The sequence below is a fragment of the Oryctolagus cuniculus genome, chromosome 18 (genome assembly GCF_964237555.1).
Source record: "Oryctolagus cuniculus chromosome 18, mOryCun1.1, whole genome shotgun sequence".
Taxonomy (NCBI): domain Eukaryota; kingdom Metazoa; phylum Chordata; class Mammalia; order Lagomorpha; family Leporidae; genus Oryctolagus; species Oryctolagus cuniculus.
The window spans coordinates 7056284-7083137 of NC_091449.1; the positions used below are offsets into that span (position 1 = coordinate 7056284).

The window sequence follows — 26854 nt, forward strand, 5'->3', positions numbered from 1 at the left end:
CCACTTCCAACCCAGCTCCCAGCTTATGGCCTGGGAAAGCACCAGAGGATGGCCCTAGTGCTTGGGCTCCTGCACCCACATAGGGGATCTGGAAGAAGCTCCTGGCTCCTGGCTTCAGCCTGGCCCAGCCCTGGCTGTTGGGGCCATTTGGGGAGTGAACTACAGATGAAGATCTCAATTCTCTCTTGCTGTAACTACGACTTTGAGATAGATAGATAGATAGATAGATAGATAGATAGATAGAGGAAGGCAGGCAGGCAGGCAGGCAGACAGACACATGCAGAGGGTCCCTTGCAGTTCCCAGTGGGGCGGGCAGGTGCCCACAGGCTCTGCTGCCCCACCCCCAGGTGGCCTCTGGTGTGAGGAGAACACATGAGCTGCCACCTCCCAGCCTCTTCTCTGCAGCTGCTGAGACCCAGGGCCAGGAAGTGCCGTGCTCCCTGGAAACCTCTCTGGAAATGGGCGGTCCCCCGTGTCCCAGCCAGACCTCAGGTGGGGAGAGCCGGCTGAGTCATAGTCTTGGATTCAAGTCCCGGCAAAGCCATTCTCTCATTTGGTTTATTTCCACTTTGGATCCCTGGCTTCTTCCCCCTGCCTCCCCACAGACACCCACACAACCGACCCTGGGTCCCCCATGACCTGGGCCACCACGCATTGCTATGTCGCCTTGTTCCTAACTCACAGGAAACCATTGCTGCCATCACATGGTCTTTGTTGCTTTCACACCCACAGCTATTACTGCGAACCTACTGTGCACCGGGCATCTGATTATTGGGCACCTACCATGCACTGGGCTTCATCCTGACTCCAGCAGGGGGTGATGCAGAAGAATGCAGGAGCATAATTTAAAAGTGAAGTGGAGGGAGTCGCTATGAGTAAAAAGGCTGATGCACCAGGGCAGGGCGCAGGTCCAGCTCGTACTGGCTGGCAAGTGCTTATGGCAAACTGTCAGGAATTTTAAGAGCCAGTTGCTAAACACGGCCATTATTACAAATTGAGTTGCATAAAGTTTAAAATAGAGTGGATAAATACTCCAAAACCCATCAATTCCTAATTATTTTAACGATCGCCCACACTTGAAGGTTATTTCTGTCTGCTGTACCAGATGTGCTGTGGAGGATTTCTGCCCAGCCCTTCCCTGCCCTGTATCTGGTGACCTCACACCGGGGGTGACATCAGCCCTACTGGGGGTCTTCACACCACAGGAACCAGCCCTACTAGGGGTCTTCACACCACAGGAACCAGCCCTACTGGAGGTCTTCACACCACAGGAACCAGCCCTACTGGGGGTCTTCACACCACAGGAACCATCACTACTGGGGGTCTTCACGCCACAGGAACCAGCACTACTAGGGGTCTTCACATCACAAAAATTAGCCCTACTGGGGGGTCTTCACACCACAGAAACCAGCCCTGCCGGGGGTCTTCACACCACAAAAGCCAGCCCTACTGGGGGTCTTCACACCACAGGAACCAGCGCTGCTGGGGGTCTTCACACCACAAAAATTAGCCCCACTGGGGATCTTCACACCACAGGAACCAGCCCTGCTGGGGGTCTTCACACCACAGGAACCAGCACTACTGGGGGTCTTCACACCACAAAAATTAGCCCTACTGGGGGTCTTCACACCACAGAAACCAGCCCTACTGGGGGTCTTCCCACCACAGAAACCAGCACTACTGGGGGTCTCACACCACAAAAATTAGCCCTACTGGGGGTCTTCACGCCACAGGAACCAGCCCTACTGGGGGTCTTCCCACCACAGAAGCCAGCACTACTGGGGGTCTTCACACCACAAAATCAGCGAACAGCATGTGCTTCCCAGAGAGACGTTGTTAAGCCTTTGCCAGGGCACCCCTGGACAGTGCCCCTGGACAAGCCTGCCTGGGCCCAGCTAAGGATCCTGGTGTCTGTCTCTCCAAGTCACATGCTTGGATGTCCAGCTGGGCTCGTGTTCTGGGGGTGACGGCAGTGTTGGGGTGCTCTTTGGTGGCAGCCCTGGGCCCTGCATGACTACAGCAGCACAAAAGGATGCTGGGAAATGGAGAGTGCACCTGCTCCTCCCACCCCCACCCCTCAGGCCCTGATAACCTCCCTTTCTGCTCTCTGCTTAGATTCCTCGTGTCAGCACTTTATACAAGACTTATTTATTTATCTATTTATTTGAAAGGTAGTTACACAGAGCGAGATCTTCCACCCACTGGTTCACTCCCCAAATGGCCACAACGACTGGGGCTGGGTCAGGTCAAAGCCAGAAGTCTAAAACTCCATCTGGGTCTCCCACATGGGTGGCAGGGACCCCAAGCACTGGGCCATCCTCTGCTGCTCTCCCAGGCGCATCAGCAGGGAGCAGGATCAGAAGTGGAGCACCTCACATGGGATGCTGACACTGCAGGCGGTGGCTTACCCTCCTGTGCCACAGCGCCAGCCCCGTGCAGCATTTCTGCTTCTGTGTCTGGCTTGTTTCACTTACCCGCAGGTCGTCCAGGTCCATGGCAGCGTTCCCTGCTTTTACAAGGCCAAATGACATCCATCACTGAAACACAGAGACGTGAAATTTCCTTTAGCCGTTCATCCATCAACAGGCTCTACTCTGGTTGCTCCCGTATCTTGACAATCTTTCTACCTTGAGTAACGCTGAGAGGAACCCTGGAGCAGCTGTCTCTTTGAGATGTTGATTTAGTTTCTTTTGCATACATAGCCACAAGTGAAGCTGCTGAATCATACGACGGTTCTACTGTTCTTAATTTTTGCGGAGGCTCCTACTGTTTCCATAATGGCCGTACTTATTGACATTCGCACCGACGGTGTAAGACATAAGTGGTACCTTTTCTCCCTATCTTCACCATTGGTTATCTCTTATCTTTTTGTTTGTTTGTTTAAGATTTGCTTATTTATTTGAAAGGCAGAATGGCAGAGAAAGAGCAGGGGAGAGAGAGAGAGAGAGAGAGAGAGAGAGAGAGATCTTTCGTTCACTAGTTTGTTTTCCAAACAGTCGCAACAGTAAGAGCTGGACCAAGCCAAAACCAGGAGCGAGAACTCCATCCTGGTCTCCCACTTGGGCCATCATCCACTGCCTTCCCACGAACGTTAGCAGGGAGCTGAACTGGAAGTGAAGCAGGCCGGACTCACACCATGGGATGCTGATGTCCCAAGTGGCGGCTTAACCAGCCGTGCCTCAATGCTGGCCTTGTGAAACTTGTCACCCTAACCAGTGTGAGGTGACATCTCATTGTGGTTTTGATTTGCAGTCACCTGATGACTACTCAGTGATACCGAGAAACAAAAGGTCTATTCAGATGCTTTGGGCATTGTTCTTAAGATTCACCCATTTGAAAGGCAGAGCAACAGAGAGAGAGGGAGAGAATGTTCTTCCATACACCTGTTCACTCCCAAAATGCCCTCAACAGCCTGCGATGGACCAAGCCAAAGACAGGAGCCAGGAACTCCATCTGGGTCTCTTACGTGGACATTAGGGATTCAAGTGCATGCGCCATTTTCCCCTGCTTCCTACGTATATTAGCAGGAGCAGGATGAGAAACGGAGTGGCTAAGTCTTGAACTGGTGCTCTGACGAGGGAGATGGACACCCCAAGTGCTTTGATAAGAGAGATGGATGACCTGGTCGCAGCTTAACCCTGCACCACACTGCCGGCTCCGCTTTGCTCATCTTTTAATTGGATTGTTTGTCTTCTTGCTATTGAGTTAAGTACCCGACATGTTTTCTTTTTTTTTTTTTTAAGATTTATTTATTTATTTATTTTATTTATTTATTATTATTTTTTTTTGACAGGCAGAGTGGACAGTGAGAGAGAGAGACAGAGAGAAAGGTCTTCCTTTGCCATTGGTTCACCCTCCAATGTCCGCCACAGCCCGTGCACTGCAGCCGGCGCACCGCGCTGATCCGATGGCAGGAGCCAGGATCCAGGTGCTTCTCCTGGTCTCCCATGGGGTGCAGGGCCCAAGCACTTGGGCCATCCTCCACTGCACTCCCTGGCCACAGCAGAGAGCTGGCCTGGAAGAGGGGCAACCGGGACAGAATCTGGCGCCCCGACCGGGACTAGAACCCGGTGTGCCGGCGCCGCAAGGTGGAGGATTAGCCTATTGAGCCACGGCGCCGGCTTGAGTACCCGACATGTTTTCCATCTTAACCCCTTATCAAATACACGGTTTGAAAACCTCTTCTCCTGTTCTGTGGGTTTCCTCTCCGTTGTGCTGTTTCCTTTCCTGTGCAGAATCTTTTCAGTTGGATGCAATCTCCTTTGTTTGTTTTTGCTTTTGCTGCCCTTGCTTTTTGGGGACATATCTCCCCCCATCCCCCAAAAAATCACTGCCTGAGACCAATGTCAGGATATCTGTCCCCTGTATTGTTTACCTGGTGGTTTGAGTTTCAGGTCTTATGTTTAAATGTTTAATCCAGTTTGAGCTCATTTTGGGATGGTGTGAGGTAGGGATCCAATTTTGTTCCTTTTTTGTGTTTTCCCAGGAGCATCTGTTGAAAATACTATCTTTTCAGGGCCAGCGCTGTGGCATAGTGGGTAAAGCTGCTGCCTGCAGTGCCGCCATCCCATATGGGTGCTGGTTGGTTCCCGGCTGCTCCACTTCTGATCCAGCTCTCTGCTATGGCCTGGGAAAGTCACCTACATGGGAGACTCGGAAGAAGCTCCTGGCTCCTGGCTTTGGATCAGCCCAGCTCCGGTTGTTGCAGCCAAATGGGGAGTGACCATCAGATGGGAGACTTCTCTCTCTTTCTCTCTGCCTCTCCTTCTCTCTCTATGTAACTCTGCCTTTCAAATAAATAAATAAATCTTTAAAAAAAAGAAAGAAAATACTATCCTTTCACCACTGTGTGTTACTAGCATCTTTGGTGAAAATAATTTGACCATAAATGCATGAACTTATTTCTAGATTCTCCATTCTGTTCTATTGGCCTATTTATTTTTTAATACCAATGTCATTACTGTAGAATTTGTAGAATATTTTGAAATCAGACAGTGTGATGCCTTGAGCTTTGATCTTTGGTGATTCCATATGCATTTAGTGATCAGTTTTTCTGTTTCTGTGAAAAAAAAAATGCCATTGGAATTTTGACAGATTACACTAAATCTGTAGATTCCTTTTGGTAGTATGTACATTTTCAACAATACTAATTCTTCCAATTCATGAACATGGGGCATTTTTCCATTGATCTGTTTCATTTTTGATTACTTTGATCAATGTTTTACAGTTTTCAATGTACCAATTTTTTACCTCATTGGTCACATTTATTCCTATGTATTTTATTGCTTCTGATGCTGTTGTAAATGGGATTGCTTTCTTAACTTTTTTTTCTGATAGTTTATTGCTAATATATAGAAACACAACTGGTTTTTGTATGTTGATTATTTTTGGTGGACTCTTCGGGTTTTCTGTAGATTAGATCTACAGAGACCATTTTACTTATTCCTTTCCAATCTGGGTGCCTTTTGGTTCTTCTTCCTGGCTGATTGATCTGGCCAAGACTTCCAGCACCACATTGAGTAGAAGAGCTAAGACTAGGGCCAGGCATTGGGACACCCACTTCCCTTAGAGAGTCCCATGTTTCTGCTCCAATTCATCCAGGAGGCAACAGATGATGTCCCAAGTACTTGGGTTCCTGCCATGCATGTGGGAGACGCAGATGGATTTCCTGATTCCTGGCTCCATCCTGGCCCAGCCCCAGCTGTTGCTGGTATTTGGGGAGTGAACCAGCAGATGGAAGACTCTCTCTCTCTCTCCCTCCCTCCCTCCCTCCCTCCCTTTCTTCCTCTCTGTCATTCTGCCTTTCATATACAAATAAATAAATCTTCAAAAAATACGTGAGAGTGGTCATCCTTGTCTTGTTCTTGAGCTTCGAGTAACAGCTTCCAACTTCCCACCCTTGAGTCTTGGCTGTGGGCTGTCAAGTGTTTCCCTGGTTGTGTTGATGTATGTTCCTTCTATACCTAATTTGCTGAGAGCCTTTTTCATGAAAGAGTGTGTACTTTGTCCAGTAGTTTTTCTCCATCTGTTGAAATGATCATATGATTTGTTTCCTTCAACTTGTTAAGGTGGTGTACCCTACAGATTGATTTGCATATGTTGGACCATTCTTGTATCCCAGGGATACTTGGTCACTGTGTATGATCCTTTTAATATGCTTTTTTTTCTTTTTTCTTTTTTGACAGGCAGAGTGGACAGTGAGAGAGAGAGAGACAGAGAGAAAGGTCTTCCATTGCTGTTGGTTCACCCTCCAATGGCCGCCACGGCCAGCACACTGCGCTGATCCGAAGCCAGGACCCAGGTGCTTCTCCTGGTCTCCCATGGGATGCAGGGTCCAAGTACTTGGGCCATCCTCCACTGCACTCCCTGGCCACAGCAGAGAGCTGGCCTGGAAGAGGGGCAACCAGGACAGAATCCGGTGCCCTGACTGGGACTAGAACCTGGTGTCCCGGCGCCGCAAGGCGGAGGATTAGCCTACTGAGCCACGGCGCCAGCTTTAATATTCTTTTGGATTCAGTTTGCTACTGTTTTGTCGAGGCCATTTTCATTTCTGTCCACCAGGAATATTGGTAGATTTTTTTTTTCGTTCTCCTAATGACCGTCTTGGTTTGTGGAGGCTGTGCCTTCTGGGGAGGCGAGACACATTGTATCTCTCACGCATGGCAGCCACACAAGCAGTATGGGAGAAAGGAAACAAAAGAAACCCAGCACCTGGGTGGCATCAGACCCCCAGTGAGGTGACCACACCGGAATTCCCAGCCAGCATCCTTCCTCTGCCTGCAGTGCCGGCAGAGTCGGCGCTGGTTTGAGTCCCAGCTGCTCCACTTCCGATCCAGCTCTCTGCTATGGCCTGGGAAAGCAGTAGAAAATGGCCCAAGTCCTTGGGCCCCTGCACCTGCGTGGGAGACCTGGAAGAAGCTCCTGGCTCCTGGCTTCAGATCGGTACAGCTCTGGCCGCTGTGGACATTTGGGGAGTGAACCAGCGGATAGAAGACCTTTCTTTCTGTCTCTCCCTCTCTCTGTCCTTAACTCTACCTCTCAAATAAATAAATAAAATCTTTTTAAAAAAATTGAGTTAGATGAAAAGATTGGTTCAGTCTGATGTCCAGCCCATAGATCCAGCTGTGGAGTTGTGTTCTGCATTGTATTGATTCTGGGCTGTACATTCTCGCTGACCCCATGTATTGATTCTAGGATGTACATTCTCTGCCTGATTTTGACATCTCTGAGGCATCCTGTAACTGACTAAGCATCACATCATAATTTAACTAGCAGCTTCTCTTTCTTTCTTCCTGGTACACAGGATAATCATGTAGGTACAACCAACAGCACTGTGTATCCCACAAAATAAGGTATGAAGGAAGATAGGTGCAGGTGAGGGGTCAGATACAGTGCTCATTGGGCGGTGGGGGCTCACCAAGTGCACTTCCAACAATCGATCCACATCACTCTTCCAGACATGCCCTGTCCAGCGCGGTGGTCACCAGTTCTAGCACACGTGGCCACTCAAGAATGGGAGCTGGTGAGAGATGGCTCTTCCATTGGAAGGCAGAGCTGACAGGGTTTGGTAACAGCGCAGATGCGTGGGGTGAGCCAAGGAGACCGAGGGCATGATGCAGATCTTCAGCCAGCGTGGCCCTCTGCTGAGAAGCCTGATACCTCGCCAGCTGTGCTCCTGGACCGTGAGAGTGGCCGGGAGCAAGAGTGTGGTTCTGAACATGGAGATGTTGAGAAGCAGTTGGATCTTAAGCCTCAAGTTCGTGAGCATGAGACATGAAACTGGCTGGAGACATGAACTTGGGAGTCGTCAGCACGTAGATGGTTTGAAAGACACTGGACCAGATGAGGTCACTGAAGGAGTGAGTGCAGACAGAGGAGAGAGAAGGTCCAGGGGCTGAACCCTGCGGTGCTCTGCTGTGTAGACACTGGGAGATGAGGAGGAACCCGCACCAGCAGCCCAGGAGGCAGGAGGAAAACCAGGAGGGCACAGCGTCCCAGGAGCTCAGGAAAGAAACCCTTTGGAGGCACAGAGAGAGATCCATGGTTAAAGGCTGCTCACGACCCAAGCAAGGAGCTGGCCACTGGATCCAGCAACATGCAGACCGCCAGTACCCTGGACAGGGGCCGAGAAAGGCTGTGTGGAGGGGGCTCCAAAGAGAGCCGGAGAGGAATTGCACCCAGGGCGTGCAGCAGGCTGTAAGAGCAGGAAGCAGGGCAGGGGAGCAGGGGACGGGTCAGCAGGCGCCAGGGTCGGTTTTTCATTCTTTGAAGGACTGGTGGGGGAGAATTTGTAACGTTCTTGGGAGTGTTCCTTGGTGATGCCGGCAGGAGCAGCTGCTGGCCCGAGGGGTGTCCTTGGGAGAAGGGCCGGGAATCGGGCACAAGCCGAGGGCCCGTCTCCATGGCAGGCGCGGCAGAGGACGTGAGCACGGGCACAGGTAGGTGGCGAGACTGCTGCTTCTCCTGGGTGAACTCCCGGCTCTGCGTGAGTGAGGCCGGCACCCTGAATCACGTGTGCAGGAGAGCAAAGCCCTGGCCCTCTCGACTACCTGCCTCTCCCCTGCCCCACTCCCCCGCCGCGGCCCCGCACCTCTGCCTCTCTCTCCCACCCACCGGGTCTGCGGATCCCTGCATATTTATCCCTGCCTGTCGTCCTCGTCCTCGGCGCCCCCTCCCTCCGAGTTTGCACGGGGCCCCACCTCCGGGCCTGGGCGTGGGACCGACTTTCCCAGCCAAGGGCTTCCAACCAGAACTTCCAGTTTTTGCTTGACAAAGAATCCCATTTCAAAGCAAGGGTGGGGCCGCCAGAACCTGGGGCTGCCTCCGTCTCATCTCGGGCTCTGCTTACTTAAGCAGCACGCCTGTGAACTCCAGGCTCTCCTAATTACCTCCCGACGTGAATCCCGGGAACCCTGCCCCGCGAGGGGCCTTGCTCTCTCCACAGTGCCCCTGCAAACACTGGGACGATGAGGCACAGGGCAGCCAGCCGGCGCAAGCGTCCCCCATCCTTTCTCCTCTCCCCACGGGGAGAGCCCTGGCTCTGTGACAGGGCACAGCTGGACCGGCTTTCAGCCGTGGGCTGCTTGTTGCATCATTAGGCGAGTGAGGGGGTGGAAGGTACCCAGCCCTTCGTGGGTCCATAACCTCACTTCCCTGAGAGTTAGCCAGCCCCGGACCTGGCCAATCATAACCCCCAATATCAACAGTAACCCAGCACTCACCCCTCGGCGAATGCCTAACCGAGCCACCCCCACTCCTCTCCAGCCCTTCCCAAGTGAGAAAGACTTTTCTGGAAACAGGGACCCAGGCCACACAAGGGCACAGGTACCCCGACTTCCCACACAGCCCTGTCACCTCACCTAACCTGGTATCCTCCCTTCTGCCACCCCACCTGAACCCAACACCGTGCAAAAAAGAATGAACTCAGCACCCACTGCGGGCCCTGCCCTGCCGGGAGGAGGAGGGACGCCACCAGGGTGGAGAAAGCCAGTGGCCTCCGCACCACCTCGAGAGGCACTCGAAGCCTTGGCCCAGCGCCGCCCCACCCCCCACCAAAACCTCCTGCGACAGGGGCTGAGTCCAGCCGCAGCTCCGATCCAACCACCTCCCCATCCAGTATCTCAGGGCTGGACCCAGTCCTCTCAACACTACCAAGGCTCTCATCAGACCAATCATACATCTAACCATCCACTCTGCCGGACTCCTGATTAAACCATCCTCTTCATCCTGTAGCCCCCACAGGTGTCTTCAATGGACATTGAAGTGTCTCACCTGATTCGAGGAGGTGTCTGCACGATTCATCAACCCATAACCGTGAACATGAACGTTGTTAGGTGGAAGTACAATTATTTTCTCTCTTCTTGTTTCCCTGTGTAGTGAGACCCTGAAGCATCGTTTGTAAATTTATTCCAGCATTTCTGTCTATCTGTATGTGGTTCTTTTGCACAATTTTATTTTATTCTATTGTTTGAAAGGCAGAGAGACCTTCCCGCCACTGGTTCACTGTTACCCACAACAGCCCAGGCTGCACCGGGACAAAGCCAGGGGCCAGGAACTCCACCTGGATGCCCCCACATGGGCGGCAGCGGCCCCAGCAGTGGAGCCTGCGTGTGCTGCCTTCCCAGGGCGCAGGCGAACAGGAAGTTGGATCAGAAGCAGAGCCAGGCCTGGGACCAGGCACTCCAACGTGGCCGGCAGGGCGTCCCAGCAGGCGCGCCAAACGCCCACCCCTGCCTGTGGTTCTTTGTGGCCTCTCACCCGCCCGTTATGTGCGGGTGAGTCAAAAGAGCGTCTTTGGGGATTCCCAGTCAGACCTTCTTCAAAGGGAGTCTAACTTAGCTCCCAGCAGAGGCCAGCAGCTCGGACACCCTCAGCCCAGCCGGCTGCACCCCGTTTGCTCAGGGACACGGCTCTTCACGGCCCTCTTCTGGTCCTCGTATCCCTGGCTTTCTTCCGAACTCTGACCCCACCTCTGTCCTTCCTAATCCCTAATACTGCCCCCTCCACCCCCTGGGATTAACTCACGGCCCCACCCAGCCACAGTTCCAGGAGACGCCTACTCATTCCCAAAACACCACCCCTTCCTCCTTCCTCTTCCCCTCACCCCCCACCCCCAGCACAGCCCCCGGGGCCTCTCCCTCTCCACCTAAGTCTGGGTGGACTCGGTCACCCCAGCCGGCTTGGGGCTTGTGCTGATCCAAGGTCACGTTTTCCCAGGCCCAAGCCCTGCAAAATCCAAGAGCAGTCAGCACCCAGCTGCCGGCTGTAGACTCCTGTATTGGGTGTGTGTGTGTGCGTCAGTGTGTGTGTCAGTGTGTGTGTGTGTATGTGTCAGTGTGTCAGTGTGTGTGTCAGTGTGAGTGTGTGTCAGTGTGTGTGTGTCAGTATGTATGTCAGTATGTGAGTGTGTGTCAGTGTGTGTGTGAGTGTGTCAGTGTGTATGTGTGTCAGTATGTGAGTGTGTGTGTATCAGTATGTCTGAGTGTGTATCTGAGTGTGTGTCTGTGTGTGTCAGTGTGTGTGTCAGTGTGAGTGTATGTCAGTATGTGTGTCAGTATGTGAGTGTGTGTCAGTGTGTGTCAGTGTGTGTGAGTGTGTCAGTGTGTGTCAGTGTCAGTGTGTGTGTGTGAGTGTGTGTGTGTGAGTGTGTGTCTGTGTGTGTCAGTGTGTGTCTGTGAGTGTGTGTGTCAGTGTGTGTGTCTGTGTGAGTGTCAGTGTGTGAGTGTGTGTCAGTGTGTGTGTCTGTGTGCATCAGTGTGTGTCAATGTGTGTCTGTGAGTGTGAGTGTCAGTGTGCATCAGTGTGTGTGTCAATGTGTGTCTGTGTGAGTGTGTGTGTCTGTGTGTGTCAGTGTGTGTGAGTCAGTGTGTGTCTGAGTGTGTATGAGTGTGTCAGTGTGTGTCTGAGTGTGTCTATGAGTGTGTGTGTCTGTGAGTGTGAGTGTCAGTGTGTGAGTGTGTGTCAGTGTGTGTCTGTGTGCATCAGTGTGTGTGTCAATGTGTGTCTGTGTGAGTGTGTGTGTCTGTGTGTGTCAGTGTGTGTGAGTCAGTGTGTGTCTGAGTGTGTATGAGTGTGTCAGTGTGTGTCTGAGTGTGTCTATGAGTGTGTGTGTCTGTGAGTGTGAGTGTCAGTGTGTGAGTGTGTGTCAGTGTGTGTCTGTGTGCATCAGTGTGTGTCAATGTGTGTCTGTGTGAGTGTGTGTGTCAGTGTGTCTGTGAGTGTGTCAGTGTGTGTCAGTGTGTCTGTGTGAGTGTGTGTCGGTGTGTGTGTCTGTGAGTGTGAGTGTCAGTGTGTGTCTGTGTGCATCAGTGTGTGTCAATGTGTGTCTGTGTGAGTGTGTGTGTCTGTGTGTGTCAGTGTGTGTGAGTCAGTGTGTGTCTGAGTGTGTATGAGTGTGTGTCGGTGTGTGTGTCTGTGAGTGTGAGTGTCAGTGTGTGAGTGTGTGTCAGTGTGTGTGTCTGTGTGAGTGTGTGTGTCTGTGTGTGTGTCAGTGTGTCTGTGAGTGTGTGTCAGTGTGTGTCTGTGTGTGTCAGTGTGTCTGTGTGTGTGTCAGTGTGTCTGTGTGTGTGTCTGTGAGTGTGAGTGTCAGTGTGTGCGTGTGTGTCAGTGTGTGTGTTAGGGGAACAGTGCTGCAGTCCCTTGGCTCATCCCCGTGTCTCAGAAGAATAGGCTGGGCCCTGGGTGTCTTCTTGAGTCTGATGCTGCGATAAGCTTGGGATGCGGCCGGAGGCCGGCTTGGGGTTGAGGGTTAGGCTTGGGGGCGGGGAGACACCGCTGTGCTTCAGGTCTGGAAGGGACTTGGGGCAGGGTGAGACTGAGGTGCACCAGGTGAAGTTAGGCGGTGCATGGAAACTGGCGCGCGGCCGGGGGAGACCTGGGGCTGCGGCTGGGGAAGGGAGCAGGCTTCCCCCTTCGCCCTCTAGTCGGGTCCAGCGCCTGCAGGTTCACAGTGGGTTCCCCTCTGGCGTGGGCGGAGCCAGATCTGGGTCCCGGCCTGTCCTCGATGCTCCGCCCCCGAGCCGAGGGCCAAGCCCAGGCTGGGGGGTGCCTGTCGCCAGCCTGCTGAGCCACAGGGGGTGGAGAGGGGGAGGCCAGCCACCGGGAAATGCGGAGCGCACTGGGGGAGGCGTTCAGGGGTTAAAAGCATGGGTCGGGGCTGAAGTCCTAGGCAGCTGGCGGCAGAAGCGCTTCGCCCCGCCCCGGGCCCCTCTCTCAGGTAGGGTCGCCTGGGGTAGGGGCGGGGGAGGAGGGAGAGGAGAGAGGGAGATGGGGAGCGGGTGAAGCGGGGAGGCGGGGGATGCAGGGGCCCGCGGGAGGCCCCGAACCAGAGACCCGCAGGGCCCTGGAGCGAGGAAACACTGAGAACTTCAGAGTGGACCGAGCGCCCGAGGCAGGCCGGAGAGGGGAGAAGGGACCCCGAGAGGGGCAGGGGGCCGCAGAGCGCTCCGAGGACGTTGGCCTAGGAGGGCCCGGCGGGGTCGGCCTCCCGGGGCTGCAGGGCTGCGAGGCTGAGCCCAAGGCGAGTGCGCGCCGCCCCGGGGGTGCAACTGGGGCAGGGGCGCCTCCCAGCCGGAGCGCGCCTGGGAAGCACAGGGTCTCGGACGCGGCCACTCCGGGCCCTCCCTCAGCAGCCCCCTCCTCCTCTCCGCAGGCCCCGCCCGCCTGCCCCCGACCCGGAGCTGTCATGTGGCCCCTGGCCGCTGTCATCGCCTCCCTGACCGTGGCCTTGTCAGGAGGTAAGAATGCGCGGGGGCGGAGGCGCGGTGGCCGCTGGCGACAATGGCGGGAGAGGTCTGCGGGGGGGGGGGGGGGGGAGGAGGGGGCGTGGGAGCCGCGAGCTCCGCCCCCCACCGCCCACCTGGGGCCGGGGCCGGCGGGGACACCGGAGCGCATCCTGCTTGTCCCTGCGTGACCTGGATCTGTGGCCTCGGGTCGCGGGGTGGGCAGACCCCTGCCCAGTTCTCCCCACTGCTCGGAACCTCGGAGGCGTCAGAAGGGCCCAGGTTCAAATCCTGAGGCTGCTGCTTTTTCGAGCCAGTAACTTAGCCCCCTCCTGCCTCAGTTGTCTTCATGTGTAAAATGGGCTGCTCCAAATCCTTGCCACCTAGGGTTGCTGTGGGTATGAAAGCAAGGTGAGGCCGGCACCGCGGCTCAATAGGCTAATCCTCCGCCTGTGGCACCGGCACCCCGAGTTCTAGTCCCGGTCGGGGCACCGGATTCTGTCCCGGTTGCTCCTCTTCCAGTTCAGCTCTCTACTGTGGCCTGGGAGGATGGCCCAAGTGCTTGGGCCCTGCACCTGCATGGGAGACCAGGAGGAAGCACCTGGCTCCTGGCTTCGGATTGGCACAGCGCGCAGCCGTAGTGGCCATTTGGGGGGTGAACCAACAGAAGGAAGCCCTTTCTCTGTCTCTCTCTCTCACTGTCTGCCTATCGAAAAGAAAAGAAAAGAAAAGAAAAGAAAAGAAAAGAAAAGAAAAGAAAAGAAAAGAAAAGAAAAGAAAAGAAAAGAAAAGAAAAGAAAGAAAAAGAAAGAAAGAAAGAAAGAAAGAAAGAAAGAAAGAAAGAAAGAAAGAAAGAAAGAAAGAAAGAAAGAAAGAAAGAAAAGAAAGCAAGGCGCTGTAAGAGGGGCCTGAACCCTGGTCCTCAATTACTTTAATAGCATCCTGCCTTCATTCTTGGCCCCTTCCAGAACCTTCTTACGGGTCTCGCCCACCCACAGAGGGCCCTCTCCTCATTAGGCCCCCTTTCTTGGGAAACCCTGTGCCCGCCTCATTCATCCATTGCACAAACAGCTGTGGAGCACGGGGCACCGCGCAGGCTGCTGTGCAGGCTGAGACACGGGCCCTGCCCCATGCCCAGAGCCCAGCGGGGACATTCTTCAATTACCCGCGTAATTAGTTCATCATTAATTACGACCCTGAGGCGACTCGAAGACCTCAGGGAGCCCGGCGGCGAAGACCTCCCAAGCACCCTCCCCCCAAGGAGGAGGGTCCTGGGCGCCCATGCCGGCCTTGGCCTGGGGGTGTGCTGGCTCCTGGCCTTGGCAACACTCCCAGGACTTAGCCCCATGCCCTTCCCCGTGCCACGCCCTGGGCTCGGAGCTCCACATGCTGCGGCTTGCAGCAGCCGAAGGAGGTAGGTGCACTGTCACCATGCCCGTTTCACGCCTGACAAGCCCAAGACCCAGGGACGCAGCCATGCCGGAGTGGAGCGCCTAATCCGGGCTGGCCACCCGGCCTGTGCGTCCTGCATTGGACACGCTGCAAACCCGCTTGGTAATCTTTGGCTGCACGCACTTAAAATCCAGTTGTTTTTTTTTTTTAAACTGAAATAAAAGCCCATTGAAAAGTTTATATGACTGAGTGGGAAATGCCCTCCTTTGCCATAAATCAAAGGTAAGGACAAAGAAAGAAATCCTGCATTGTGAAATGAACAGGCTTCAGGCTGGACCACCTGAGGTTGGTATTGACCCGTTCCAGCCTCCCTAGGGCTGGAATTCCAGGTGGGGTTCAGCTCAGCAAATGGGAGGCTGCCCGCTAAAGGTCCGCTTCGTGGCTTTAAGTGTGAGGTGTCTGCTTCCTGCGCTGGCTGGGATGGCACATGCCGAAACTGCAGGATCTCACTGGGTGAACTGGCGTCTTTTTCTGCTTGACAGCTGGGGGAGCTGGGGCTGTTTCCTTGCTCGACGGCACACAGTCTCGAATGTGCCACTTTCACGGTGGGACTCTGCCACTCTGCTGACTGCTGGGCCCCCAGTGCCTGCTCCGGCAGCGGTCACTTGCTGAGGACCTACTGTGTGCCAGGAGCTGTTGACTCTTAGAGACGTGGTGCGGAGCAAAGCAGCTCCAGTCCCTGTCGTCCGCGGAGCTCACGGCCAAAGTGAGGAGATAAATGCAAAGAGCTGTGGTTGTCACTCTGTTGGATGCCTGGGGGCCAGTGGAGACCCTGAGAAGGCCACTCTCAGGAGGGGACACTTGAGCCCAGCTCTCAGAGTCCAGAAGGACTCAGTGTAGCAGCTACTGACCACCTGGGGCTACTGAGTGTTTGAAATGTGTCTGCCATGACTGAAGAACAGAACCTATCATTTAATTGTAATTTAATGTGAATTTAATGAGCCGTGGGTGGTTAGTGACCTCCGTATTGAACAGAGCAGACGTGTTTGCAGAACAGGTACAGGGGGCTGGAGCAGGGAGTGAAGAGGAGGGAGGTAGGGGGAGGGGTCAGAGGGGACAGTAAGGGCGGGATGACGCTCTCCTGCAAACCTTGGAAAGGCTTTGGATTTTAAAGGAATGGTATCATCTGACGCTGCTGAATCTTTGTTCAAAGATTCCTCAGGCTGCTTTGAGAGAGCTGGATTAGAGGGATGTGGAAGTGCGCGCATTTACAGTGCTGGCATCATTTAGCTAAAGATGGGGCTACAGAGTGGGGCAGGGGAGCTGCGGAAACTGGATGTTCAGGAGAGAAAACCAGAACATGTTTGTCATGAATAGTGATGGAAAGAGGGGAAGTACTGGTGACCCCTGGGAAGGAGCAGTTTTGGCTGAGACAGATCTGATTGGGGATGGATACAACATTTAAGATGTGTGTGAGGCTCTCAGCCAGGGGGGTTGAGTACCCAGCTTAAAGGAAGAGTTGGGCTAGAGATGAGAATCTAGAAGTGGGTAGTCTAGGGTAGTACTGAACCCAGGGAAGCGCCCAGTAAATCTATGCTGAAAGGATGGACAGATGATCAATGGGTGGGTGGATGATCAATGGATGGGTGGGTGGATGGGTGGATGGAAGGGTGGGTGGATGGGTAGATGGATGGGTGGGTGGATGGATGGGTGTGTGGATGGATGGGTAGATGGTTGGGTGGGTGGATGGGTGGATGAATGGATAGATGGATGGATTGGTACTGCCTGGATAGGTGGATGGATGGGTGGATGGGTTGATGGATGGATAGATGCATTGGTACTGCCTGGGTGGGTGGATGGGTGGATGGATGGGTGGGTGGGTGGGTGGATGAATGGATGGATGGATTGGTACTGCCTGGGTGGGTGGATGGGTGGATGGATGGATAGATGGATGGATTGGTACTGCCTGGATGGATGAATGGAGAGATGGATGTATTGGTACTGCCTGGGTGGGTGGGTGGATGAATGGATGGGTGGGTGGATGTATGGATGGATGGATGGGTGGATGGGTAGATTGGTACTGCCTGGATGGATGGATGGATGGATGGAGAGATGGATGTATTGGTACTGCCTGGGTGGGTGGATGGATGGATGGGTGGATGGGTGGATGGATGGATGGGTGGGTGGATGGGTGGATGGGTGGGTGGATGGATGGATGGGTGGATGGATGGATGGGTGGCTGGATGGATGGATGGGTGGATGGGTGGATGGATGGATGGATGGATGGGTGGATGGGTGGATGGATGGGTGGGTGGGTGGGTGGATGGATGGATGGGTGGATGGATGGATGGGTGGATGGGTGGGTGGATGGATGGATGGGTGGATGGGTGGGTGGATGGATGGATGGGTGGCTGGATGGATGGATGGATGGATGGGTGGATGGATGGATGGATGGGTGGGTGGATGGGTGGATGGATGGGTGGGTGGGTGGGTGGATGGATGGATGGGTGGATGGATGGATGGGTGGATGGGTGGGTGGATGGATGGATGGGTGGATGGGTGGGTGGATGGATGGATGGGTGGGTGGATGGGTGGATGGATGGGTGGGTGGGTGAGTGGATGTATGGATGGATGGGTGGATGGGTGGATGGGTGGATGGATGAATGGATGGGTGGGTGGATGAATCAATGGGTGGGTGGATGGTGGATGGATGGATGGATGGGTGGGTGGATGGGTGGGTGGGTGGGTGGGTGGATGAATCAATGAGTGGGTGGATGGATGGATGAAAAGATGAGTGGATGCATCATGAACACAGCCTGGACAGATCGATCTATGGATACTGCTGTCATGGATATGAGGTCATTCTCATGTCCATTTTCTGAAATCCATCCCCTTGACAGAATGACAGAGAAAATTCAAGTGGAGAGAAGTGTGGGCTTCCACCTTCCTATCAGAAACCTCATTCTGTCATCTCTTCTCTTGATCCCCTGTAGAGGATTTGGCACCCTTCTTCCTGACCCATCTCCACTGGACAGAAAATGACAACTCCCAGAAGCCAACTAGCAAATCCTTAGTTCCTGGTCACCCAGATCAATGTCTGGCCCTTCCCCCAGACTCAGGAGTCACAACTCCAGGCCTCCTCCTCTCCCTGGGACCCGCCTCTCTAACTACTTCTCTTCTTCACCAGGCATCTCCCGGGAGTATCCCAAGATCCTCAATGGCACCAACGGGACCAACAGGCCTCTCCCAGGTGGCTACACCTGCCTTCCCTTCTCTCAGCCCTGGCAGGCAGCACTACTAGTGCGAGGGCGGCTACTCTGTGGGGGAGTCCTGGTGCACCCCAAGTGGGTCCTCACGGCTGCACACTGTCGGAAAGAGTATGTGGGAGCCAGGGGAGCTTGGGGTAGGCATGCAAACAGGACTGGGGATGCAGGTGGGGAGGCGTTGGATTTGAGGAAGAGGTTGGAGTTAGGGCTGGGGATGGGCGTGGGGTAAGAACGGGGGTTGGGTTTGGGGACAGAGTTGAAGGAGAAGGGCGTTTGGATGGGATTGGAGTTGAGGATGGGGAGGAAGCTGGGGTTGGATGGGACTAGAGATGGGCTTGCTCTCCACCCTAACCACCCCCTTCCTGCACCCGCAGTGGGTACAGAGTTTACCTGGGCAAGCATGCCCTGGGGCGTGTGGAGACCGGCGAGCAGGTGAGGGAGGTGGTCCGCTCTATCCCCCACCCCGAATACCAGGTCAGCCCCACCCACCTGAACCATGACCACGACATCATGCTGCTAGAGCTGGAGGCGCCGGTCCAGCCCACGGGCCACATCCGCATCCTGCCTCTCTCCCATGACAACTGCCTGCCCGCTGGCACCTGTTGCCTGGTGTCTGGCTGGGGTACCACCACCAGCCCCCAGGGTACGTACTGCTCGGGCACGGCAGGAGGCGCTGGGAGGTGGGGCTGGAGGGCAGCTCCTTTATTGTGGAAATGTACATTGGTATCTATCCACAGCATCAACATACATTGTCTACAACATGCCCTATAGTTTACATATACTACATACTATATGACCTGTGTGTTGTGCTGTATGTCATATCCTATATAGTCTATGATTATAGAAATATGTTACATGTATATTTATGGTTGTATGTTACATATACAGTTGTATGTGTGTGTAATTGTATAATTACACATCCATGTATAATTGTATGACACATAAATTTATTTTATCAGTATCAATGTCTATATTATGCTATGTAATTTGTTGCCATTATGTTATCTATTTCATGTCTATGAATGTGTAGACACTTATATACTTTTATATAGTGTATATACTGAATATTTACATAGTGTGAATGTATTTTACAAAATCTAAAATATATTGTAAATTGTAAAATGCTTCTACTGTATTAATGACTATTTGTGGAATGTGTAGGATGTATAGAACGCGACTGTGGAATGTGCAGACTACAAATAGGCCTTTGTGCATGGCTTCTATCTCAGGGGCCCGGGCCCATCAGCGGGAGTCCCTGGTCTCTCCTGCCTCCTCCCTGTGTCTCTCTCCCCACCTTGCCCAGGTCACCGCCTCTCCAGTGCCCCCCCCGCCACCTTCCTTCCCAGCACAGTCTCCTCGTCGACTGCCCAGTTCCCCATCCTGCTCATTGCCTCTCCCCTCTGCCTCTGCCCCGTGTCTCTGCCTCTCCCATCCCTCCTCCCCCCCATCTCTACCCCTACCAGCTCTTGGCCCGCCCAACCCCCTGTTTCACCCCCACCCCGTCTGTCCAATCTAGGCCAGCTGTCCATAGACCATCATCTCTCTCTCCTCCCAGTGAGCTATCCCAAAACCCTGCAGTGTGCCAACATCCAGCTTCGCTCAGACGAGGAGTGCCGTCAGGTCTACCCGGGCAAGATCACCCCCAACATGCTGTGCGCCGGCACCCAAGAGGGCGGGAAGGACTCCTGTGAGGTGAGACTGATGGGCTGTTGGCTCGCCATAGCCAGGATGGAGGTGAGGGAAAATGCTGGGGGAGCAAGGATTGCTTCAGCCTTGAGGGAGCAGCCCCCGTGAGGTGCGCTGGCCCCCGGCATGGGAGGCCAGTGAGGAGCTTCCCAGGCAATGGCAAAATGGCCCCAGGGGGCCTCGGGCCACCCCTGAGCAACCCTGTTGGCAAGAAAGCACATCTCTTCTCCAGTGTCTCACACAAGTGTCCTGAGCGTGGTTTTCACTAAGTCACACGTCCTGGACGGTCACTCTGGCCTGAGCTGTGGGCGTCTCTGATGGACCAAGTCGAAACCACAGGGCTCTGCACATGAACAGAGGGCTGGGGGCAGGGCCAGCTGCATGGATTGAGGGTAGGCGGGGGTCATTACCAAAATAAGGGCAGGAAACCACCCACCCCCTGTCGCACAGAGGAGACTTTGAAGATAGGGTTTTGGCTCAAGTGGGAAGGAGTTTGCTAACCAATGCATGAGCTTGGGTTTTGATGACTGCTTTGGGCCCCAGCGGGGAGACAAGCAGGTGTATTGCACACCCTGTTCAGGTGTGAATGGGTTAACTCGGTAGTAAAGTGGCACAGGGGACCCAGAACACAGGAGCTGACATGCTGTGCACCGGCTGTGTGTCAGCTGATGAGGGCAGGGTGCAAGGAAGAATTTGGTGCCAGGAAACCAAGAACCAAGTGAATGGGCCCAAGGAGCACAGAGAAACAGACGCAGCAGTCCATCCCTCCCTCCGCATGTCTCAGTCTCTGTCTCTCTGGTTTGTCATCTGACCTCCGTGTCCCACTCTCTCCCACACAGCGCCTGACCTCAGCTGTCCCACTCTCCGCGTCTGCCTCCCTTCGCCTCGCACTCTCTCCTGCCATCTCCCTGTCTCGGCCTCTGTTTGATTCTGTCATGAACCCCTCTTCTCTCTCTCCCCAACTCAGGGCGACTCCGGGGGCCCCCTGGTCTGCAACGGAACCCTCCACGGCATCATCTCCTGGGGGGACTTCCCGTGTGGGCAGCCCAACCGGCCCGGCGTCTACACCCGCGTCCCACAGTACGTGCAGTGGATCCGAGACACGATCCGAAAACACAAAGCCCAGGGGCAGAAATGGACGAAGGGCACAGATTGAAGCTGGGTTCCCTTACCCACCTCCTTCCTTCCACCACGCCCTCCTCGCTTTGTCGCCCCCTTCTTCTCCGCCCACCCATCCCACCGCACTGTTTCAACCAGTGATTGACGTGCCCAAAGATGTCCAATCCTGACAGATAGCCCGTGTTTCAGAAGCCTTCACTCTCTTCCAGCCTTGTAACCAAACCTCCCCGTCACCTGAATGCCCCAACCCAGAAAATGTCCCAGGTCTCCCAGCAGGGCGAGGATGACCTCCGCAAACCCAGAGAGCTTGCCGAAGGCTCTTAGCGACACCCATCAGCCCATGGCAACCACATCCTGTCTTGTGAATGGCTCTACCTTGATGACATCCCATCAAATATTCATTCGTTGCCAATATTTCAGATCCTTCTGTGCTTTGCACTCGAGAAAGCTCTGGATTCCCACGTTGCATCCTGACAGTATTCTGTAATGCCCAGAGCCTCTGCCCTGACGGTGTTCTGTGCACCTCCAAGTCACCCCTCACAGCTAACGTAAGATCTTCAGAATGGTTCATTCCCATAATGTTCTGGGTTTCAGGGATGTCCCTACCCCAACCTACGTCCACATCCCTGCCGATACCCTCTCTCTGCCAGCATCCCTCTCTCTGAATCCCCGTGCTCACTAATGAACAATAGCACTCCACTCCAGATGGTCATGGGGTCCAGGACACCACGGGGCCTCCACGCTGGACCACACAGTAATACCCCAAATATTCTGTGTCTCCTGGAACATCTTGTATAATGTCCCTATTAGAGTGAACCAGTGGATAAGAGAGTGCTGTCTTTTCTCTGTCTCTCTCTGCCTTTCAAATAAAATAAATGCAAAAAAAAAGTGTAAAGGTGAATAAAGAAACAGGCGCTCAGGTAGTGATAACAGAAAACATGAAGCAAGGGTGGAAGAGTGCTGGGCTGGAGGGCAGTGGTCGAGTTGGTATTTTACTTGGCTGGGGCTGGAGCCAGGACCTCCATCCAGGTGACAGAGTCCCAAGCACTTGTCTTCCCAGGTGGATTAGCAGGAAGCTGGAGCAGAAGAAGGGCAGCTGGGACTTGAACAAGCACTCTCATGTGGGATGTGGCTGTCCCAAGCAGTGACTTCACAATCCCCACCCCTAGAGTTGCTGTTTCAAACAGGATGGTCAGGGGAGGGGACCTAACTGAGTGACTTTTCAGGGGAGAATGAAAGGACGACAGGAAGGAGGCAGGTACAGAATTCAGCAGAGAGTAGTGCAGGTGCAGAGGCTTCGAGGTAGGACCTCGCTTGCTGTGTCTGAGGGTCAGTGGGTGGGGTAGGGGGTGAGGGTGCAGAGGTGAGGGAAGAGGGGAAGGAGCAGACTGCATGGGGTCTTGTGGTCCACAGTCAAGGTTTTGCTTTGACTCTGAGTGAGCCCGGAGCCACTGGGGGGCTCTGAGTGAGGAGGAACTTGAGCTGACGTGGGTGTGAACAAGATTCCTCTGGCTGCTGTGGGTGAAGACGGGGAGGCAACAGACAAGGCAGGCGGTGATGGTTCCTGGACCAGGGTGGTGGCCTGGGAGGAGCCGAGAAGCAGTCACACTCTGGGTCTGTTTGACCAGGTTCTTGGACAGCGTCTGCCAACGTCCAGTGGAAAAATGTGAGGAAAAAGGAATGTCCCAAGTGATGCCAGTGATTTGGCCTGAGCTACAGGAAAGGGCGAGCTGCTGTTTATTGAAATGGGAGGAACCTTGTGGGCAAAGATGAGCAGCCTTTGCTCTGGGTGGTCCATCAGACAACCGTGTGGACGTAAACTCTGCTCCCAGGGAGTTGATAGGAAATACGCAAAAGCACATACCCAGGAACTGCTGGTGGTGACGATTCCTGTGTGACATGATCATGACAACCCTGACCCTCGCCATGAAGGACATGACCAGGGCTGTGTGTCAGAGAGCCAAGAGCGATCAGGGATGGCTTCTCGGAAGGGGTGGAGTGTTTGGAAAGAATGGGAAATACAAGGGTACTGCAAAAAGTTCTTGGAGAAATGGAATTAGAAGGTGAGTTTATGTTGGAGCAAAAAAAAAAAAAAAAGTGACATCCATCCATAGGCAGGGTCTTTCCAAAAGTTCATGGAATTGTGCATTATTAAAAAAAAAATTGGATTTCAATTTTTGGCACCAAAATAAATTTTATATTTTAATTCCATTTCTCCATGAACTCTCTGAAGCGCCCTTGTAGCTTTGAAAAGGGAGAGCCAGTGGGGCGTAGATCTTGAGTTTAAGCCATCTGGGACCGGAGGGGTCAGCTCCAGCACAGAGAGGTGCAAGTTCTCCCTTCATCAAAAGCTCTTGCAAACACACCTGAGTTTGTGTGGAGGAGGGATTCTTGGGAGGGCTGACTCTTGCAGTCCTACCCCAACCTCAGGGAGTGGAGGGAGGCTGAAGGCTAAATTGACCCCCGATGGCCAACTGCTCAATCAATCAAGCCTACATGATGAGGGTTCTATGCAAACCCAAATGAACAGGGCTCAGACAGCTTCTGGAAGACATGGGGCTTCCAGGAAGGTGAACAAGAACACATCTAATGTGGCAGGTGGCGCCCGCCCCCACCTTCTCCAGGGACGATCACACCTCAGCCCCCGTGGGACCCTTCCCGATCTCTCCTGGTGTGCCCCTTCATCTGGCTGATGACTTATATATTTTCAAATATCCCTTGTGATGAAGCAATAAACATGTTTCCTAAAGTCCTGGGAGTCACTAGCAAATCAGTCAAACCTAAGGAAGGGGTTGTGGGAACCCGGGCTTTGGGGTCACAGAAGTCCCGTGTTGGCTGTTGTTGGGCCACAGCGACAGCCCGGGGTGAACTTGGGTTTTGTATGCTGAAGGAATCGGCTGCAGCCACGCACCCAGAGCCTGGTTAGGCTGTGCGAAGCGGTTTGTGTGCTGCGAGGGGTCCTCAGAGTGGTTAAGAACCAGGTCTGGGATCCTCCATCACTCTGGCAGCAGCGTGGCAGGTGGAGACAGGAGGGCGGGGGTGGTGGAAGGCAGAGACGAGCCCGGAGGCCAGCTGTGTATCCAGGTGGGCTGGCAGAGGCGAGAGGTGGGGACAGATGAGGCAGACTTTGCCGTGACGTCAAAGGCACTTAGGGACACGTTTGATTCCTCCCAAACACTGAACACTGCTCCCGGGGAAAAACACAGCTCCGGCTGGAGGGGCTCGGGCTCAGGCCAGCACAGTCCGTGGGATTTTTTTTTTCCTTCAAGATTATTTATTTAAAAGTCAGAGTTACACAGAGGAAAGGGGGAGAGAGAGAGAGAGAGAGAGAGAGAGAGAGAGAGAGAGAGAGAGACAGGTCTACCATTCACTGGTTCACTCCCCAGATGGCCGCGACGGCTGGAGCTGTGCCGATTGGAAGCCAGGAGCCAGGTGCTTTCTCTGGGCTCCCACGCTGGTGCAGGGGCCCAAGGACTTGGGCCATCATCTACTTAATCTATGGGCTTTTAATGTCGGACTTCCTTGTCCATTGGCAAGGTCCCAGTATATTTAAGTTCCGGCGCATGTCAGTTCCGGCAGGGCTCTGGTCTCTTTGGTTCCGCGCATTCTTTTTCCTTCTTCTGCGCATGCCCAGACTTGTGGGTCCCTCTGTGCGTGTGCAACCAGCGCTAAGCCTCTCTCCGAAGAAAGAAGGGACTTAAAAAGTTATGCTCAGGCTTATTGGCGGGAGAACTTTCTGGAAAAGAATGGGGAAACACAGCAAGAGGTTTCTGTCTTCGGAGCATCAGAGAAAACCACATAGAGGGAAAGCCCCGCCCCATAGCAGCATTATGTAACCTTGTTGTGTGTGTCTGTGTTGAAAGACGCCGTATTGAACATGGGTTGTTATTCATGGGCGCTGAACTCACTCAACGGCTTTGCAGCGCCTGCTCAACGAGGCTTGACCAACACGTACTCTCTGCCCCAGTCTTTCCACGGGCAGCACACCGGCCAGCCAGCGCTCAGCTCTACAGAGGGGACGTTTCAAACAATAAAACTGCAAACAAAAGGCCCCCAGACAGAGGGAATGAAGCACCTAGGAGTCGGCAAGGGGACACTTGTCTACAGCATAAACGGCACAGATCAGCCTCAATGAGCTCTGCAGGCCTCACTCACGTCTGGCAACCCAGATCCTTAACCAACCTGTGCATGCCCACCGATGGTTACAGAAGCCTCCGGGGCACTGGTTTAGGGTTCCCCATCGATTTTATCAAGCAGGCAACTGGGAAAATGCAGAGGCCATGAGGGCCTACAGTGTCCGTGGTGGTGAAGGTGAGAGAGGAGAGCATTCCCCCATTGGCCCTGGTTCTTGCAAGGAGACACACAGCCAAGCCTGCCTCTCAGTGACTTCCACATCTGTGACTCCAACCAACCATGGCTCAAGAATTTTCTTAGAAAAATCGTACCTGGGAAGAACATGGACAAGCTGTTTTTTCTTTTTTTTTTTTTAAGATTGAAAAGCAGAGTACAGAGAGAGGTAGAGCCAGAGAGAGAGAAAGGTCTTCCATCCTCTTGTTCATTCCCCAAATGACTACAACGGCTGAAACTGCACCAATCTGAAACCAGGAGCCAGGAGCTTCTTCCGGGTCTCCCATGTGAGTGCAGGTGCCCAAGGACCTGGGCCATCTTCCACTGCTTTCCCAGGTGCATTAGCAGGGAGCTGGATCAGAAGTGGAGCAGTCGGGACTGGAACCAGCGCCCACATGGGACGCCGGCACTACAGGCAGTGGCTTTACCCACCACACCACAGCGCCGGCCCCCAGGCTCTTTTTTTCTTATCATTATTCACTAAACAATGTGGTGTAACAATGATTTACATAACATTTACATTGTCTTCTGTATTATTTATAACCTGAAGATGATTTACAGAGGAGGATGTGTAGCTGCTATGCAAATACTATGCCATTTTTTAAAAAGATTGATTTTATTTATTCAAAAGGCACAGTTACAAAGAGAGAGAGGGAGAGGAAGAGGGAGAGGGGAAAGAGAGAGAGAAGGAGAGAAAGAGAGAGGGAGAGAGAGAGAGAGAGGTCTTCCATCCCCTGGTTCATTCCCCAAATGGCTGCAAGAGCTGGGGCTGTGCCAAACTGAAGCCAGGAACCCAGAATTTCTTCTGGGTCTCCCACATGGATGCAGGGGCCCAAGCACTTGGGTCATCCTCTGCTGCTTTCCCAGGTGCATTAGCAGGGAGCTGGATCAGAAGTAGAGAAGCCGGGACTCGAACTGGTGCCCATATGGGATGCCAGCACTGCAGGCTGGGGCTTTACCCGCTATGCCGCAGCACCAGCCCCTACGATGCCATTTTACACATGGGACTTCAGCATCTGAGGACTTCATCTCTGCTGGGGTCCTGGAGCAAATCGCTGTGGATACCAAGAGCAAGCTTAGCTCTGTGTTCACAGGTTCAAGAGTTGGGGTGTGAGAGGTCGGCTTTGCCGCTGTATTTTTGGGGTGTCTCTGATTCCTCCCCTGGGAATCCCAGGAGCTCCTGCTCAGGGCTCCGGGCAGGTCTGTGCAAAAGGTGGGCTTGCTCACGCTCTGCCCCCAGCCGCTCCTGGATCAAAGACCTGGGTCCGTGGAGAAGCAGCAGGACACAGAACACAGGAGCCAAGGGACAATTTCTGATGCCAGGCTGGCGAGGCGTGACGCCAGCTCTGTCACTCACTGAGTTCTGTCACCTTTGAGTTACCTCTCCGCTTTGTATCTGAGTCACTCAAGTGGATGTGGCATTGGTACTTAGCACCAGACAGCTGGAATTCCTACAACGTCAAGGTCACACAGCAGCGCTAATAGAAGATTATCACAGAGGACATTTGTGAGAGTTAGGGGTGAGGTAGGCCAGTTTAGAACTCCAGAATGGGGGCTGGAGCTGTGATGTAGTGGGTAAAGCCACCGCTGTGGTGTAGTGGGTAAAGCTGCCGTCTGCAGCGCTGGCATCCCATATGGGCGTCAGTTGGAGTCCCGGCTGCTCCACTTCCAATCCAGCTCCCTGCTAATGCTCCTGGGAAAGCAGTAGAAGATGGCCCAAGTCCCTGGGCCCCTGCACCTGTGTGGGAGACCCTGAAGAAGCTCCTGGCTCCTGATCAGCACAGCTCCAGCTGTTGCAACCATCTGGGGAGTGGACCAGTGGAT

General features: G+C 53.9%; 1 protein-coding gene across 2 annotated transcripts; it reads left to right on the plus strand.

Annotated features, from left to right (window-relative positions):
- The first annotated feature begins 12576 nt into the window (after positions 1-12576).
- KLK13 (kallikrein related peptidase 13) lies at positions 12577-21580 on the plus strand. 2 transcript variants are annotated; one of them, XM_070063589.1, is made up of 6 exons: positions 12577-12715; positions 13151-13235; positions 17800-17989; positions 18253-18521; positions 19434-19570; positions 20532-21580. In XM_070063589.1, the coding sequence occupies exons 2-6, from the start codon at positions 13184-13186 to the stop codon at positions 20718-20720; spliced, it is 837 nt and encodes a 278-aa protein (XP_069919690.1). In that variant the 5' UTR covers positions 12577-12715; positions 13151-13183; the 3' UTR covers positions 20721-21580. The 2 variants fall into 2 exon arrangements, with proteins under 2 accessions (XP_069919690.1, XP_069919691.1); XM_070063590.1 differs by lacking the exons at positions 12577-12715; positions 13151-13235 and adding an exon at positions 14838-14894 and having other exon boundaries at positions 18353-18521.
- Positions 21581-26854: the final 5274 nt, after the last annotated feature.